The sequence below is a fragment of the Marmota marmota genome, unplaced genomic scaffold (genome assembly GCF_001458135.2).
Source record: "Marmota marmota marmota unplaced genomic scaffold, marMar, whole genome shotgun sequence".
NCBI lineage: Eukaryota > Metazoa > Chordata > Mammalia > Rodentia > Sciuridae > Marmota > Marmota marmota.
The window spans coordinates 15,934,877-15,954,173 of record NW_025999999.1 but is presented as its reverse complement, the minus strand read 5'-3'; the positions used below and the strand labels follow the sequence as shown (position 1 = coordinate 15,954,173).

At 36.7% G+C, this 19,297-nt stretch overlaps 1 protein-coding gene across 8 annotated transcripts in view; it reads left to right on the top strand.

The window, feature by feature from the left end:
• The window catches only part of Gpam (glycerol-3-phosphate acyltransferase, mitochondrial), an 87,847-nt gene that overhangs the window by 42,381 nt on the left and 26,169 nt on the right, over positions 1-19,297 (top strand). For all 8 annotated transcript variants that reach the window (XM_048807327.1, XM_015494788.2, XM_015494789.2 and 5 more), the window contains 10 exons: positions 1,991-2,064; positions 4,289-4,402; positions 6,953-7,099; positions 7,905-8,001; positions 9,397-9,533; positions 12,625-12,724; positions 13,036-13,248; positions 15,041-15,154; positions 16,266-16,351; positions 17,088-17,203. In XM_048807327.1, the coding sequence (XP_048663284.1) occupies positions 1,991-2,064; positions 4,289-4,402; positions 6,953-7,099; positions 7,905-8,001; positions 9,397-9,533; positions 12,625-12,724; positions 13,036-13,248; positions 15,041-15,154; positions 16,266-16,351; positions 17,088-17,203 (1,198 nt within the window). The remainder of the gene's footprint in view (positions 1-1,990; positions 2,065-4,288; positions 4,403-6,952; positions 7,100-7,904; positions 8,002-9,396; positions 9,534-12,624; positions 12,725-13,035; positions 13,249-15,040; positions 15,155-16,265; positions 16,352-17,087; positions 17,204-19,297) is intronic.

The window sequence follows — 19,297 nt, the reverse complement described above, 5'->3', positions numbered from 1 at the left end:
TTAAAATTGTAGCAAGATGGGAGTGACATAATGGGACAGAATCAGAAGTTGAAGCTGTGGCTTTGCTCCTGGCCTTGGCTAAATTTCTGTTTCTGAGATCTGTATGTTGGATTTATGATACATGCAGTCACTAAAATGTTAGGATGAAGATTCAAGAAAGAGTGTGCTTGGCTTTGTTTTTTTGTATTTTAGTGGAAAAAAAAAATGTAAGCCAGGCAATACCTTTCACGTTCTAGTATAGTATTTTAGAAGTGGGGACTGGGTGAAAGGTAGAAGGGTGAGCTAGCCTGGGAATGTAGGTCTCATGTTACTGTGCACTAAGACAGTAGAGTCACCTTTTAGAAGGTGTATCTGGATGGTAAGCTCTCCCTGCCACTTAAGTTCCTGCCATTTATAGAGGTTGCTTATAACCTGTGTGAATAGCTAACTGTGCTGTGTGAATTTTCTTCTCAGGGTTGGCTTGGCACAAATTAGAATCCTGAGTCTGGTATAAAGGGATTTACTAACACTGGAGTGATTTGTGTGGGTTCAAGCAGTTCACATTAAATGTTCAGGTCTGCTCAAGAATATCTCCTTATAAATATTGCTGTTCTCAACCAAGTGCCTTATTGCAAGATTTTGGTAGAATTAAAGGCTCATGGAAATTTCCAGTCTAGAAGACAGACCAGTTCAGATTCATAGGATAGTAGAAATAAAGATTTAAAGAGAAGGTCATGTGTATTTTCTTTTGAGAGCTGGAATCTCATCTAAATCTAATTTTGAATGCTTATTCAAAATAATACCTTAACTACAATATTGGACCAAAACAATACCTTAACTATAATTTGCAGTGTGTTCTTAAGTCAGAATAGAGTATAATAAACTACTTGGTGGTTAATGATGGTGTAGAGTGAGTAGATGGAAAGAATATATAGGTAATCAATTTTTGCTGAACTGATGAAGCTGAACTTGATCTTGGATTCATTACCATGTTTATTTAAAATAAAAATTTGTTTGAAAACTTTTATATTCTAGTTTATATTTTTATTAACTTTTAAATATTTGCTATAAAAGGAAATTCTGTTTTTCTTTTTTCTTTTTTTTTGTGGTCCTGGGGATTGAACTCAGGGGCACTTGATCACTGAGACACATCCCCATCCCTATTTTGTATTTCATTTAGAGACAGGGTCTTACTGAGTTGCTTAGTGTCTTGTTGTTGCTGAGGCTGGCTTTGAACTAGTGATCCTTCTGTCTCAGCCTCCTGAGCCACTGGGATTACAGGTGTGCATCACCTCACCGGGCCCTTGTTTTCCTTTTCTTTAAAGAGGTTTGACTTAAACATTTTTTACATATTTGGTTGAGTGTATGCCATGTTGTTTTAGCATTTATTTGTGGCATATTTACCTTTTTACTCACATTGGTAAAGATACAGACTTTATCTTTTCAACGGAGCTGTCTTTGGATTATTTTTCAGGAGCACCTGTACAGAGGGTGACCTGTAGATGTGCATTTTCTCATAAGTGACTGTCATTTTAGGGGACCATAGTTTTCAAGATCTAAGATGAAATCCTAACCTCCCACCAGTCTTAATTTTCTAACTTATAGAAGGGGGGTAATAATTGTTATGTTTTGGGAGATTTAGTAATCTAACGATTCCTGCTTGGTACTTAGCATGGTTCTTTTGTATTTTGGGAACAGTGAAATCCCTGACTTCCCTATGAGTGACTTATATTATCTGTAACTAGCTCTTTTTTTTTTTTTTTGGATGGAGGTGAGGAATGGTATAGGTAGGAAAGAGGCACTATTTCCTTTGGTTTAAAGTGTTAAAAATAAATATTTAACTTGACTTTCTTTGAAGGCTAGAGTACTTTTCAATAAAGCACATTTTCTCCTTTGAAGCAGTACCTAATTTTATACTTGAATTTTAAAGTTCATTAAGAACTGGTACTGTGAGCTTTTCACTGTCAGTACAGTTGTGTATTTATGACCACATTTATTTTGTTTTATACAGGAAAAATTTTTCAACCCCAGTATTCCATCTTTGGGTCTACGGAATGTTATTTATATCAATGAAACTCACACAAGGTAAACAGAATTCTCTTATACTGCTAATGAATCTCAAAAGAAAAACTCCATAATATACATTAACATACTTTTAGGTGAATTTATATTTTAAAGAGTGAATTGAACATGAAATTTTTTTTTGTTATTGTTTATTTTTGTTTGTTTGTTTGTTTTTTGGTACCGGAGATTGAACTCATTTGTGCTTTACCATGGAGATTTATCTCCAGCCCTTTTTATTTTGAGGCAGGGTCTCATTAAGTTGCAGAAGGTCTTGCTAAATTGCTGAGGCTGGATTTGAACTTGGAATCCTCCTTCCTCAGCTTCCTGAGTTGCTGGGTGTGTGGTTATCTCTTCTAGTGTTCTTTAACTTATTAGTATACTAATTTTTGCATATGAAGTGTGCCAAAATGTGAGAAATATTTGGGAAGAGGTATAGGTTGACTGTCTTAGCTATTGTCACCATGTAATACTTCAAAAAAGTATAAATTATTAAAATATGTCAGTCTGTAGAGTATTAGAAGATACTTTTCTCTATTGAGTAAATCTTCTTTGATTTATTTACCTAGGACATTTCAAATTCTAGGTACATGAACACAGGCTACTAAGTGCCAGAGAGAGAGAAAAAGATATTTGTTTTCTATGAATCCAGGTTATAGGATAAGAAAGGAGAGTTGGAAGGTTAGTAAATGTCTATAAGGCAAGAGATGGAATAGCCAAACAAAACTAGCGCTCCTTGCAATTCTAAGAGTAGCCACTGAAGTAGATAAGTAGACTCAGCTGATGAAAAATGTTGAAATTCTATAAAAAATTAATGCAAGAAGTCAAATATTTACTTTTGAAGCCTTTCTGATATTACTATTCATAATTAGATGATAAGCTCATACATGAGAATGGTAATACCTGCATATATATTAAAGCTTTTTTTTTTTTTTAAATAGAACTAAAGTCATAGTTCACACATGTATTTTTCCCATTCAGAGCTACTGTTTTCTCTCTGTTTAATTTATATTTATAGGAAAGAGGGTGGACTCTGGACCATCGAAGCATTTTTTTCTGGGTTAAGATCCTGAGATAAGGAGCATATTATTTTCTTCTTGATGTAAATAGACTTTGTACATATAAATTCAAAAGGTTTGTTTATTGCCCTCAGTTGGAAGCAAGTTAGGAAAAGAGTATTGGCTATATTGATTTGGCAATACGAAACTATTCAGTGTAATAAGCTGCCTGTATAGATTTTTAGTTAGTGTTATATGAAGCAAAATGTAACTGTCTTTACACATACATATGTATGTGTAAAATTTATGCACACCTACATATATGTACTTGCTTACACACATATAGTATTTCTAGTCAGTTGAAAAGGAAATTCATTGAGACTCTATATTCTAGTAATAATTCTGAAAATGCTTACTGAAAGAAGACTTCAGAATGAACACTAAAAGTACTGGGCTACATTTTCACAAGATTGAGACAAAGTTAAAAAAAAAAAAAGAAAAAGAGGCATGAAGAAGAGAAGAAACAGTGATTGATAAACACTTTTCTTCCTAATTATTTTTCCTCAAGTGAGGGCTTTTGGTTCTTTATAGTATAATGAATTCTTATTTGAATTCTTTTGTATATATCACTATGGAGGAAATGATAATGCAGCATTGTATGATCAGAAAAAAAATAGTTTCAAATCGTTACATGGTGAAGACATGCATAATGCTTATTTTGAAAATCGTGTCCCCATCCCTTCATCTCTATTCACCTCATCTAAATACCTCGTAGTTACTGTCACTGACCAAAATGTGCCCTGTTTCTTGGGCATGTAGAATATGAGTACAAATATTAATGTCTATGTTAGTTATGCTTGACGTCTCTCATCCTATCAGCTTTGTTAATTCAGTTTGAGAGTCAGTGATTTTCTTAGAAAAAGTATTATAATAATTAAAAAGAAAAAACTTCCAAATTTTTCTTTTCATAGCCAATAGATAAAACTATAAGCTATGTAGATTACCTGCTTAATAGCTTACATATATTACATTCAATGTATTTGCCATTTATTGGTATTAATAAAGTCAAATTTTCTTTTGTTTTAATATTAGAATTATCTTCAGCAAAGTAAGACTATTCAAGCATTAACGCTAAGGAAAATTTGTTACAGGAGAACCCTAACTCTGGAATAGGGGACATTAGGCTTTGTTTTTAATAGGAGAAAAAAACTTCTGGAGTACTTTTCTTCTAAATGGTTTTTGCATTGCAGGCACCGAGGATGGCTTGCCAGACGTCTTTCTTATGTCCTTTTTGTTCAAGAACGGGATGTCCATAAGGGCATGTTTGCCACCAATGTGGCTGAAAACGTACTGAATAGCAGCAGGTGAGGGTGGGGACACTGTTGTCAAGGTGGGGAGAGGCAGGGGTGTTTGTTGGAATGAGAATGGGGAGGTAGGTCCCTTCAGTAACCCTTGATTTCTCTGGGACTTTGTCTTGAGAAGTGTTTGTGTTTTCAAACTTTAAATGTTAAGGAAACTGAGGACAGATGGGAGAATGGATGGCTTTGGTGAACGGTGCCATGGAGGAAGAGCAGTCCAGTTTTAGGGATTAATACTTAATGAGTTTCTATTACATGCAAGGCAGGTCATGAGTCACTGATGTGGTTGACTTATGGGGTTCAGTGGTGCCAATGTTTCCAGGACTCATTTTCTGTAATATGAATGCCAGGGACCTTGTTTTATAGTCCAAAGAGAAGTGAGTTTGATATTTTTGTCAAACAGTTATTGAGTACATGGGTGTGAATTATTGAAATGGAAAGTCATTGGCAGGAATCTTAAGAAAGGGGCTGGAGCTGGAGCTCAGTGGTAGAGTGCTTTGCCTAGCACATGTGAGGAAAGGGGTTTGATTCTCAGCACCACATGTAAATAACCAACTAAATTAAATAAAGATCCATCAACAACTAAAAAAAAAAAAAAAAAACTTAAGAGGAGTTTTTGCTCTCAGAGGAGCTTGTAAATAGGGGAGGCTGCCTTAGACCCAGAGTGAATAGGGAGGAGGGGCAGGGCAGATTTTTCCCTCTATTCCAAAGGCTTCCTGAAACAGACTGACAATAGACTAACAGGAGAAAAAGGCATGTGGGTTTATTAATGTATATTGGACATCACAGGAGGGTAATTACCCAATGACCCAGCGAGATTGAGATCTTCATGGGGAGAGAAAGGGGGATGTGGCAATTTTGAGTATAATAAATGACATTTAGGGGATTGTTAGTAAGTCTAGAGAATAGTCAGTAGCTTGGGACAAACTGCCTCTGGTCTCTGGGAAGTTAGGTGCAGGGCAGAACTTCACTGGAAACAGTGTCTTATGCATATAGCAAGACACATAGATAACCTGTGGGAGCTACCCTCAGAATGGATCAAAAGTCTGTCTGGACATGGTGAGGACTCCCAGTCTCCTCTGGTGGCTTATCTTCCCTGATTATTCAGTGAGATTGTTGGGGAGGTTTAAAGACCATTGCATTTCTTTTGGAAAAAAATTTCTTAGCACTTCTTGGCCTTTTGGCTAAGATCAAATCTAGAAGTTTCTTCAGTCAAATAAGGGAATTCTAGAGAACCCCTCCCTATAATTGGATCAAGAAAGAAACAAAAATTAGGAAGTACTTGGTCCTAAAGCATCTTTCAGGGGCTTCTGATTGATTTTAATTACTCAGCACACCAAAACCATACTTCGGCATATGATTTTCTGAGCCCCATCAGGGGAAGTACATGTTCTAGAATATGGGAGTTTGGGAGAAGGTTAGGCTGTTCCAACTCATTGGGGTGGCCCATTGTAGAGATCCAGTTGGATTTGGGGAGAAGGAAATGGGGTGGGTTGAAAGGCTGCTTAGAATTCCCAAGGGCCATTCATGGGCCCTGTGGTGTGATTATTAAAACCTCAGCCGTGTTGGCATGTAGTAAGTACTCAAGAAATATTTATTGGTTGTATGAGCAAGTGGTTGATAACGGTGATATAATAAACACATTAAAAACTTGTGAAGACATTCCTGGCCAGATGTAAAAGATGCTATTTAAGGAATAGACTGGATGTGTTGGGTCCTTAGAATCTTTTCATATTAATGAACTATGAGACCATTTGGAATTTTTCCATACTCCATTAGTCTTAACTCAATAGCAACGGTAAGAGAAAACACAAGTATTTGAATCTCTGTTGGATTATTGTATATTTTCTAGTTAAAAACTTCAAGTTTGTTTCATTCCATTTGTTTTAATTAGTAACTGGGATATTAGAAATGGTTTAAGGAGGGTTAACCTCATGTTTCTTTCCTAATCATGTGAAGGATTTATAAAACTGGATTAAACTTTTCCTTTCACCTCATTTTTTTATTGCTCAGTGCTATGTTGATCTTGACCTACTCCTTTTAAAAATTATCAGATTGATTTGAAAAAAAATTATAAATATTTGTCTTTTTCTTTGTACTTCCTAGAGAGTTTTACATATGGTTCTATTAATGGGGTACTAATATAAGTCAATAGTAAATTAGGATTTTTGAAAGAAAAATTGCACATTACTTTGGCAATTTGTGTGTGTGTGTGTGTGTGTGTGTGTGTATGTGTACGTCTGAATTATATACCTACAAGGAAAATATTCCTTATTCTCTCTCTCTTTTTTTTTTTTGCTAGAGTGTTACTTTTGTCCCTCATACCAAAACTGGAACATGAAAATGTACAGTTGTTACCCAGTGAATTCTTAAAGTCTCATTGATTTAGGAATATAATATCCTTTATTTTTAACTTGAGCATATTCTAACTTGAGCTTATTCTTTCTTGTTACCTCAGGTTTTGTGATTCATCACTGTAGTTTAGGCAATATGGAATATGCAGTGAAATGTAATATGATACCAGTTATATTGTCTGTCTTTCCATTTTCAAATCAGAGTACAAGAGACCATTGCTGAAGTGGCTGCTGAATTAAACCCTGTTGGTTCTGCTCAGCAGCAGACCAAAGCCATCCATAAAGTGAAAAAGAAAGCCAAGAAGATCCTTCAAGAAATGGTTGCCACTGTCTCACCTGGGATGATCAGGTATTAACAGTGGAGGCACAAACTTTTACCCGGAGCTAGCCTGTTTGAGCGAATAGAACTGAACCATTGGATTCTCCTATCCTAGTATAGTGCTGATTGAGCACAAGATATTTTAATATATTTTTTTAATATTTATTTTTTAGTTGTAGTTGGACACAATACCTTTATTTTATTTATTTATTTTTATGTGGTGCTGAGGATCAAACCCAGGGCCTCACATGTGCTAGGCAAGTGCTCTACCACTAAGCCACAACCCCAGCCTGAGAAGATATTTTAATGTATTTTAATGTTAAGTCCAATTCTTTTTTATATTCTTATTCAGCTTCTGTGGGAAGTAGCACTATGGTAGGCTCCAGGGTGCCTTAAACTCTGCTAACTGAGAGCAGCCATTGCAGTATTTCTGATACCTGTTGTCCTCGACTGGTTATGAGTCAAGTCTCACATGCATGTCTCAAGGGAGAGGTTTGTGTGTGTTAGAGGGACCATTCTGCTCATTATATATTAGCTTGTTTATTTACCTTTAAAGTATGCAGTGTTATTAGAGTGAAATATGATTTTTATTCATAATAAATAAATTACTTCTTTCAGTAATATGTATTTAAAGTTAGCTCACTAGTTCTGCAATTCAGATACATAGGTGTGCACATGTGCACACAAAGCCATTTATAAGTACTCATATAAAAGGTTGTAGTTCAGAAACCAAAGTTGAAAAATGTCACCTATAATTATAGCTGACATATAAATCATATTTATATGTATAGGTAAATGCATGCCTATAGATTTACCTTTTTGTTCTTTCTTTCAGACTTACTGGGTGGGTGCTGCTAAAGCTGTTCAATAGCTTCTTTTGGAACATTCAAATTCACAAGGGTCAACTTGAGATGGTTAAAGCTGCAGCTGAGGCAAGAATTTCTGTGAATCTGTAATTCTATTTTCCTCTTGTTTATAGGTTGTGACTTTAGAGTTCTTTGGGAAATACTCTCTGGTATAGTATCATGCAATTCAACCCAGTTGGAAGGTTTCCCTTTTGTGAAAACTGCAGTGGCTGTGTATCTTGGTGGATGTGGGGTAAAGGAAGACCTACCAGCGTACGTAGGTTTCCTTTTGTAAATTACCTTGCAAAACCTAAGAGTCAAGTGGAACAATCCCTATTTTATAATAAGGAAATAGAGGCATAGAAAGAAATCACAGCTATTCCCCTTCTTGGTCTATTCCCTAAAGACCTAAAAAGAGCATGCTACAGGGACACAGCTACTTCGATGTTCATAGCAGCTCAATTCACAATAGCAAGACTGTGGAACCAACCCAGATGCCCTTCAATAGACGAATGGATTAAAAAAATGTGGCATTTATACACAATGGAGTATTACTCTGCATTAAAAAATGACAAAATCATAGAATTTACAGGGAAATGGATGGCACTAGAGCAGATTATGCTAAGTGAAGCTAGCCAATTCCTAAAAAACAAATGCCAAATGTCTTCTTTGATATAAGGAGAGTAACTAAGAACAGAGTAGGGACGAAGAGCATGAGAAGAAGATTAACATTAAACAGAGATGAGAGGTGGGAGGGAAAGGGAGAGAAAAGGGAAACTGCATGGAAATGGAAGGAGACCCTCAGGGTTATACAAAAGAACATACAAGAGGAAATGAGGGGAAAGGGAAAAATAATACAAGGGGGAGAAATGAAGGTCAGTAGAGGGGGTAGAGAGAGAAGAGGGGTGGGGAGGGGAGGGGGGATAGTAGAGGATAGGAAAGGTAGCAGAACATGACAGTCACTAGTATGGCAATATGTAAATCAATGGATGTGTAATTGATGTGATTCTGCAATCTGTATATGGGCTAAAAATGGGAGTTCATAACCCACTTGAAGCAAAGTGTGAAAGATGATATATCAAGAACTATGTAATGTTTTGAACAACCAACAATAAAAAATAAAAAAAAATAAAAAAAAAAAAAGAAAGAAATCACAGATAGTAAGGGATTTAGTTTAGGATTTCAAACCAAGCCTAACTCCAAAAACTTATATTCTTTTTACATGCTTAGGCCTGCCTCTCAGAGGTTCAACTTGAATTCTTGATTATGCCTCTCCTTCCCCTAGCTCATTCTGTTGTTATAGTTTTTCTTCTATTTAGTAAGTCAGTATTAACTTGAAAGAAGTTCACGTTCTTGGAAAATATTTTTAAAGAATGAGTCACTGATTAGCCAGTGTTTGAGTGCCTCTAACCAAATATGCAGTTGCAAATTGTAATTGAATTTACATTTCAATTTTAAATTTGACATTTTTTTTTCTATTAGACGAATTTGCCGCTTATATTTCTACCAGTCCATAGATCCCATATTGACTATCTGCTGCTCACTTTCATTCTCTTCTGCCATAACATCAAAGCGCCATACATTGCTTCAGGCAATAATCTTAACATCCCAATCTTCAGGTAAGTTCAGCTTAATTTGAAATTTAAGTTATTCAAAAGATCGTGTTTTGAATTTTTGGTTGTTTTTTTTTTTTTTGTGTGTGTGTGTACCTTTTGATGCCTCTTAAGATGATATTAGCCTTTTTCCTTTTATTATTATAAAAAGTAGTACTTGCTTATTGTGTAGAATTTGGGTAGTGCAAAAAAGCATTATGACCATCACCATGGTTTATGTATTTTTTATGGATGAACTGTGAATACTTCAATTTGACAGGCAATATTTATCAAGTAAATAAAAGGCAGTTAGAAAGGTAAGATAGTAGACAACTATCCCAGGCTTGGCAGTAGGGAGGTGAAGTGGTGGTATAAAGGTAAATGAGAATAATCATACCTGAGACTTTGACCTTACAGAGCAAAAAACATGTAGAAGGAACAATACAACATGAAAGGTGTTTTTTAGAGGTTTTCAGGAAAATGAAGTGTATCCATTCAGAGGAAACTGCTGTGCAAAGACAGAGAGAGTCAAGAGCCTGGTGTGGTGGAGAGGTCATGGACCATTAGGGGAGGTATGAATATAGGATGCCTGTGGAAGGGTCAGGCTGGAGCTTGTAGCTGCATAGGCAGTGAGAGCTAGATCCACACGAGTTCCAAGGCAAGAGTCAAGAGTCCACTATGAGCCTTGGAAATGACATGTTCAGATTTCATTTTGAAAGATCATTCTGAAGGAGAAGAAGTTAGATCAATTCTGATTCTGTTATAACAATTTGGGCAAAATGTAATGAGGGCTTGAAAGTGTAGGAGTGCTCTTGAAATGGAGGGCATAGATTTACAGAGTACTTAGTAACTTGAATTTACAAGACTCAATGATGGTTCAGATTTGGGGCTCAGTAGAGGGGAAGAAGCTGGTAGGGGAGATTTCTGGGTGTTTTCCACCTAGGAAACTGGAAAGATAGTGGGTCTGAACACCCATGAGGAATTGGTGAGGAGTCGGTTGAGCTAGTTTGAGAAACTGAACTTTTAAACTTTAAACAAAGTAAGGTCACCTCTGTGAGAAGAGGGTAGGTAAGAGGAGTATAAATTTATAGAGAGACTGGACGAGAAGTTGGCTGGCAGGTTTTGCAGGTAGAGCCTCCTGGGTGGCATTCATTACCTTTGTGTGCTGTGAATTCTGGACCTCAGCCCCATGTCAAGGAGCTCCTTTCTAATCCCATGGCTCAGTGTTCTATAGGTTTTGAGTTCTGTAGCTTGTCAGTTTCCATTGATGTGACGAAATATTCTGAAATACTTGGCTCCATTGTGTCTGGGCTTGTGGTGAGGGAGTACCGCAGGGTGTGAAGGTGTGATGGAGGAGAGCTGCTTACCTCATGGCAGCCAGAAAGCAAGAGAGAGGGAGGAAGAATCTGGGGACATAATAAAGCCTTTGAGGGCATAGTCCCCAGGACTCGCTTTCTACAACCAAACCCCACATCCCTAGAGTGCTGTCACACGGGGAATGAGGCTTTAACTTGAGCATTTGGGGGAATTTAATATCTAAGTTATGGCAGTGGCTGTGTGATCAGCAGAAGAGGAACCATTCACTAACGGTATTTATCCAGCTGTACTTTGGGCAAAAAGTGAGTAAGTCACACATCATTACCATGCAATAACGTGGTAATATTATATTAGCTAGCTAATGTATAATAGCTAGCTATAATACAGTGGGAGAGGACCCTAAAGGGCAGATATGGTTTCTAAGGATTAGAATACCTGTTTTGACTCTCCAGAGCACTTGAGTCCCAGTATCAGAGACCCTGGGAAAGGGACTTAGAAAGTCATCAGAGGTGCCAGAAGGCAGTTTCAGAGTGAAGAGGATTATTCCACCGGGCCTCTAGAGAAGCCTTGCCTCTTGTAATCAGAATAGCTCACATGCTGATTCCCGTTGTGTCTGATTCTCAGCTAGGATCTTGAGAAGTGCTTAATAAATACTTATAATTTCTCATAAATGAACCTTCCTGTTCACAAATTTGATGCCAGTCATTGCCTTGCCCATGCTTCCTTCACACATAGCCCAGTCTGTTTATGTGCAGCTTGCTTTTGTTGCATTCTTGTCTACACTTCTCAGGGTGCAGTATTTTTGTGACTGGCTCATCTCATTCATTTTGAATTTATTTTGCAAAGTTTTAATTTCAACAAGTGATACTAGGGCTGGAGTTATAGCTCAGGGGTAGAGTGTTTACCTAGCATGTGTGAGGCACTGAGTTCTATCCTTGGCATATAAATAAATAAAAATAAAGGCCATCAACAACTAAAAAAATGTTTAAAAAATAAAATAAGAGTGATACTAAGCTTTGGCAACATTTTACCTTGGCCTTCTCATACTAACTGTGGAGGATAACACAAATACAAATAGCACTTAATATAGTGTCACTCTGTTTAGATTAATATAGACATTAATGGTTCTTTTATAGTAGCATTGTAGTATTTGAAAAGAATAGGAAGAGGCTTTGAGTTCGGGAAAGATGACTTAGAAAATTTCAACTTTATGTCAAAAATTCATCTATTTGTAGAAAGAGACATGGGGCTGTGAACAGAATTGTTTTATTCCTGCGTATGTGTAAATAAAGTCAATTTTTGTTTCATGTTTTATAAAGGTGATTATACTCAGTTCAGTTTAATAAAATTATCCTTGTATCAAGGGAACCTGTTTAAGCAACAATTACTTGAGAACATTTTCCCTGAGGGACTATGTTCATTTTGTGAATTTTTATAATTTTGCCATGGACAAATTTCAGTATGTCTTGAGACCCTGGACAGAGTTTTAAAATTTAGAAGTATCCTATAATCCTTTTATAATCTGTGCCATCACCTTTGCAAAGCAGTATATCATGAAGTTCCTTTTGGTTTGTAACCAATGTAATAGACCTTCATCACATGCAGCGGTTGTCTGCAGGCTGGGGAATCTTGTGAATGATGAAGTGTGTCAGTGATGCGGAAGGTGAAAGACTGCCTTTATCTGCCTGGTCACCGCATATGTGGCTTACATCAGATTGCAAATGTTTTGAAGAAACTTGGAATTGGAGTATTCTTTTTATAGTTTTCCTTATAAATAATTCATGCACTCTTGAATTTATAGTACCTTGATCCACAAACTTGGGGGCTTTTTCATACGACGGAGGTTGGATGAAACACCAGATGGACGGAAAGATATTCTCTACAGAGCTTTGTTGCATGGGGTCAGTATGATCTGTAATTATCCTTAAGCCATCATGCCCGCTTTCACAGTGAAAGGAAGAAGAGATTGATGGAGCTGAGATTTTAAAAAACTGTTCTCTGAATAATTTGATTATTACCTAGGTATGAGTCTGATGAGTCTAATCATCAAAATACAGTGTTGGCAATGGTGCTTTGCTATTCTTGGTGTGGGTAAAATATTTTGTTAGTAGTGAAAAGATAGTTTTTTCTATATTCTTAAGGTTAGTTTTTCTTATCTGAGTCTCAGTTGAGTGGTTTTGAACTCATGCTTTGCTTTCTCTTTATATTTCAGCACATAGTGGAACTACTTCGGCAGCAGCAGTACTTGGAGATTTTCTTAGAGGGCACACGCTCAAGGAGCGGGAAGACCTCCTGTGCTCGGGCAGGACTCTTGTCAGTGGTGGTTGATACCCTGTCTACCAATACCATCCCGGACATCTTGATCATACCTGTGGGAATCTCCTATGATCGGATCATTGAAGGTCACTACAATGGCGAACAGCTGGTAAGGGGTCTGCCTATACAAAAGTTACCATCACTTTTCAAGGCTTGCTTTTAGATTTAAACATCAGCATTTAGATTTGCTGTTAGGTATTCCCTGACTTTAGAACACAGTGAAACATGGTTGGAGGCATGCTGAGTAGCCCTCATCCACTGTGTCACTGTGGGGCAGTGCTCACATGGTGTCATTCTGCACTTGGAGGAAATGGCATGACCAGGGTGTTTTGTTATGTTTTTTAATTTGTAATTTTTTAATTATAGTTGGACATGATACCTTTATTTTATTTATTTTTATGTGGTGCTGAGGATGGAACCCAGGGCCTCGGACTTGCTAGGCAAGTGCTCTACCACTGAGCCACAACCCCAGCCCAATGACCAGGTTTTTCAGTGATGGCTTTGGTCATTGGGCTGGAAAATAGAAGAGCACTTGCCACTGGGTTGTCATCTCAATTGGTGGCTTATCTGTGGTTTGCTCTCCCCAAGGGCCTGCCGTTTATTTGCAGATTTAGTTATGCCTGAAGAATTGGTGGGATCATATTGGCAAAACAACTACAAGTTAATTTGTGAAATGGCAGCAGGCTTTTTCTGTAAACTTTTTATTGAAGTATAGTAGTTACCAAAGAGTGCACAAAACATAACCATGTAGATTGAATTATCACAAAGTGAATACAACTAATAACAGCACCCAGATGAAGGAATAACATTATCGGGACCCCAGAAGTCACTCTGTGCCTTTCTTATCATTAGCCCCTCAAGAATAGCTACTTACCTGATTTCTTACAGAATAGATAGTTTTTTTCCATTAATGAGTTTCGTATAAATGGGATAATACAGTATGTGTTCTTTTTACACCTGGTTTCCTTACTCAAGTGATTCATCCAAGTTGCTGCACATAGTTGATTTGTTCTCATAGCTCTAGCTCTGTAGTGTCCCAGTGTATGAATAAACCATAATTTATCTATTCATGCCATCATTCTTACACAATTCTCTTGGCAACCATAGGTATTTATTTTGTGTAGTATATGTTAGAGGTGGAACTGGTAGGCTATAAAGTACGTGTGTGTTCATTTTTAGTACTGCCAAACAGTTTGTCTTGATGGTTTTACCAACATACCCTCCTGTTGGCAGTGTGAGAGTGCTGGAGAATAGTCTTGGTCTTATTTAGTGTGGAAGCCTTGGGTAAAATACTTACTGCATTCACTGCTTCAAGTATGTCACAAGTTTAAGGACACTTGACAGTTGCAGACTTTAAAAATTAAGCAATAGACCTGGATTGTTATCTGACAGCTTTCTTCTTATGCTGTCAGTCTCACTCTTGCCTGATGTCAAATAAATGCTCAGGAGGTGCTGCCTAGGTGAATAATCAGCTCAAAGGCCACTGTGAGGCTGACTGGCATTTAGTTACCTTAAGTTAGGTATTCAGACTCTGGGATTTGGTAGACTACTCTTAAGTGGCCTCTTTGACCTCTTATCTTTACCTGTGAACTTGAGTAGTTTTCAGGGTATTATATAATTTTATCCTTCACCAATTTGCAGCTGTATTTTTTGTGAAGGATGTGAACGTTATATTAAATGAACTAGTATGAAATGTTTTCCTCTCCCAGCGATGCGCCTACTTCTCTTGGTATCTTTGAATACTAAACACTTTCTGACAGGTCTCAGGTAATAACTTATTTTTCTTTATTATTGTTTTCTCTTTCAAGATGAATCTCTAGTATCTATACAGAATTATTCTTTGGAAAACAATTTGTTAGCTTTACTTCTCACCATGTTATCTTTTCACCACTGGAATTTAGGGCAAACCTAAGAAAAACGAGAGCCTTTGGAGCGTAGCAAGAGGTGTTATTAGAATGTTACGAAAAAACTACGGATATGTGAGAGTGGACTTTGCACAACCATTTTCCTTAAAGGTGAGAGTCTGTGGAGTGTGAAAGCATTGGCCCAGAGGTAGATAGTCTGGGCTCTCATCTGGCATTAACACCACCTCTGTGTACTCATGGCCTCTGATTCCTCTCCTGCAGGAAGGATATGACAAAAGTAGCATTTCCTAAAATTTCCCACCAAAATGTGCCTATTGACACAGGAGAATGTCTGTCTTTGGGAGGTAACAGGTTCAATGTTGCTATTTTTTAAAAAATTAATTCATGAGAATCCTATATATGTCAGTATTCTATAGTTTAAAATTGCATTTAGGGAAAATTTTTCAAATTTTTCAAAAAAAAAAAAAAAAAACAACAAAACTTTCCCAGTGGGTAAAAATTGACAGTTAGTCTGTATGCTGCTGAGTGGAATTCAGTACCTAGATATCTCAAGGGGACTGTTGTCTTCATTAACAGTCTGGGACTGCCAGTTCCCTGAGGTCTTGCTGTTTAAAATTCCTTAGATTTTCAGATTGGTATAGAGGAAGAAAGAGATGGGGGAGGAATCCGGGGACAAGGAGCAGGGGTGTTATATATCTCCTTCTTTTGTACTACTTTGGCTCAACTTTAGAAGATTCTAAATGCTGTGCCACATACTTTCTGGTCTTAAGTGCTTTCAGCTCAGAGGGGCCTTGTCATTTCTTGCCACTTTATTTTTTATATTTTTAAATGATAGCACAGCTTGTTCTTATGATTTGTTTTTGTTTGAGATTCTTTTGTATTTTATGTGACCTTCAGGTTGCCAGATTTCCTTCAAAAAGTATGGTAGTTTATTATTACTATTTCTCATTGGAAATGTTGAATGATTTCCATGACTATCTGAAAAAAGTTAACATTTTCCCTTTAGTTCTTAAGTGATTTTATTTAAGCATCATTCTGTCCTTTGTATTTTTAGTTCTTAGATTATATGTTTAATAACTTTATGAATCATTTTGGACTTCCAAAGACAGTTTCAGTACAGGAAGTATTCCCATGCTCTGTAGTATGGCACATTTTTTTTACCTTTGAGGATCAAAATGTTTTATATGTTGATAAAAAAGTGAGACAATGAGAGTTTTGATGATAGGTTTCTTTTCTTTCTTTTTTTTTTTTTTTTTTTAAGGAATATTTAGAAAGCCAAAGTCAGAAGCCTGTATCTGCTCCACTTTCTTTGGAGCAAGCCTTGTTACCAGCTATACTTCCTTCACGGTAAGATTTGTGGAAATGTTTTTATATTAACTACCAAATAACTATTATTTTTAACATTACATAGAAAAATGTTAACTTTATTAAGAACATACTGCTGCTTCTTTACTTGATTATTGTAACTTTTCTCATGATCTGATAAAGAATATTGAATTGTGTTTTTACATTAGTTTGGAGGCTTTTATTTGCATGTGAAATCTTTTTGATTTTGTGAATCATGTACAAGTTCTTATTTGATTTATGCTTTTGAATATTTGAACTGAATTCTTCTTGGTAGTAGTTTAGGTTGTGCATATTGTACATAAATGAACCATGTGAAAGAGTTTTGCTATTTGAGTTTTACAGAATTCAAATTTAATTATAGCTTCAAGAAATCGAATATTAAGCCCTTCTTTTAATATGCTAAAATTTTGGGTTTTCAGACATGTTTTAAAACATGAAATTTTGCTTTTTGTGCTTTGTCTGCCAGTGGGTTTTGGAAGTGATGTACCAAAAAACTGTTTATAGTCATAACTAAATAGCATGTTTTGTCCAAGAGATGATACTAAACATAGTTAAGTATATTATGGAGGAAAACAACTCATAAAATACTCTTTTTTGTGGTTTAAATATAAAGTGTGTAGTAATTTGAAGTATTTAAATTAGATGTAAATTAGGTTTAATTTATAGATTAGTCCTATGTTCTTTGCCTTGTAAGAGAGTGGGGCAGTGGAATGCTGATTTAAAAAAATCTTTTCAGACCTAGTGATGCTGCTAATGAAGGTGTAGAAATACCCAGTAATGAATCCAGGAATGCAGCAGAAGAATTCTTCCGAAGAAGGTTGATTGCAAATCTGGCTGAGCACATTCTATTTAGTGAGTAGAATTCCACACTCTAAATCTGTGATTCAGATCTGGCACAGTGCGGTGCAAACCTTATAGGTTTTGGAATCTGCTGAGGTTGTAGTTTCCTCTTCCAGGTCAATTGCCTAATTCATAGGCAAGTTATTGAAAAGAAAGTGATATTGGGGGGATTTGAGGGAATGTGAACAAATTATTTGACTTGGTGTCTGATAAGCAGTGGTACTCATGTTTTATTTCTTGTGCTTTTTAAAAAAGGTTTTGTCAAAATGATTTGTGGCCTGTTTTGCTCATAAATGTGTTTTTGAACTAGTTTATGATGCAACAGCTAGGTTTATAGTTGCATATTCTTTTCTTCTCTGATCCCATGGGTATTTTTATTCAGTAAGTATTGAGTGGCTATTTCACATAAAGGTTTGCTATAGCTGCATGGAATACAAATTGAATCATTAATGGTTCTGTGCTCAAAGAGCTTCTGCTGTCTCAGTGGAATAGTTGTATACAAATACTTGAAGTCATAGTGACACTGAGTAGCATTAGAGCTCTGGGTATTATGAGCCTCCCTTACATTCTAAGTTGCAGCATTGTGTACTCTTTTAGAGGCTGCTTTAAAAACCGGAGACAGCTGCTGAGTGTAGTGGCACATGCCTGTAATCCCAGTGACTCGGGAGGCTGAGGTAGGAAGATCACAAGTGTAGGCCAGCCTTAGCAACTTAGCAAGCTCTAAGCAACTTAGCAAGACCCTGTCTCCAAATAAAAAGGTCTGGGAATATAGTTCTGTCCCTGGGTTCAATTTCTAGTACTGGAAAAAAAAAAAAAGTCCTCAGTCAGCACCATGGTGTCTTGGTATTCAGACCAGCAGGATCTCCTTGCTCCTTCTGCTCTGGCTGCTCATTTTCCCACTTGACTCTGGGCCAGAGGAGTTTCCTTCCTTCTTCTTTCCCTCCAACCTTCCTTTGGTGCTGGGGAATGGAACCAAAGGACTTCACACATGCTAGGCATGCACTCTACCACGGAGCTGTATCCCCAGTCCACAAGATCCTTTCTTAAGCACAGCTGATTATATGTCTCTTTTGCCTAAGATTTGGATGCAAAAAATAATACATCCTAATTTTTGAAAAGTAAAGGTGAAACAGATAGCAAAATCCACTATTTAAGTAACTAGTGGCATTACTGTCTAATCTCTAAAGATATTTACAATTTTTTACCATACTGGTTTTCATTTATAACATTTATTAATGTTTTAAAGAATTCTTTTTTAAAATATTTTTTTAGTTGTAGATAGACACAGTACCTTTATTTCATTTGTTTTATTTTTATGTGGTGCTGGGGATGGAACCCAGTGCCTCACGTATGCTAGGCAAGCACTCTACCACTGATCCACAACCCTGGCCCCATGTTTTAAAGAATTCTTTATAAATACTCTTTTTAATGACTGTAAATATGGTACTGGACACTTTTTAAAGTCAACACTAGAGACCAATTGTGAGTGACATGTTCATGAATTCATTGTTATTTGTCATACAACTTAGATTATATTTTCTTTTTTTTTTTTCCCACATTTTTTATTGGTGCATTAAAGTTCTACGTAATAGTAGAATTTGTTGTTACATATACATGTACACAGTATAGCAATATAATTTGGCCAGTGTCATTTCCCACTATTTCCTCTTTCTCTCCCTTCCTACCTCCCCCTAGTTCCTTTCTTATATTCTACTGACCTCCCTTTTATTTTTATGAGATTCCCCCTCATTCCTTCATTATTCTTTTTCTTACAGACTATATTTTTATTTCAAAATATTCCATGGATGTTCACATAATTTTCTATAAATCAAAATGTTGGGTTATATACTATAGATATTTTCAAATATATTTCTGTGCCCTTGCTGCCCATCTCTGGGCCAGGTTGAGGGGCCAAGGGTATAGCTCAGTGGTAGAGAATTTGGCTCAGCATGTACAAGACCCTGGGTTCAGTCCCCACCACTGCCCCCGCCCATGTTTAGCCTATCCCCCCAAAACCCCCATTCCCTGCCAAAAAAAAAAAAAAAAAAGGAATAGACTCCTCTGGGCCAGTTTGAAAAGAGGAAATGAAGATACATTGAGCTCCTG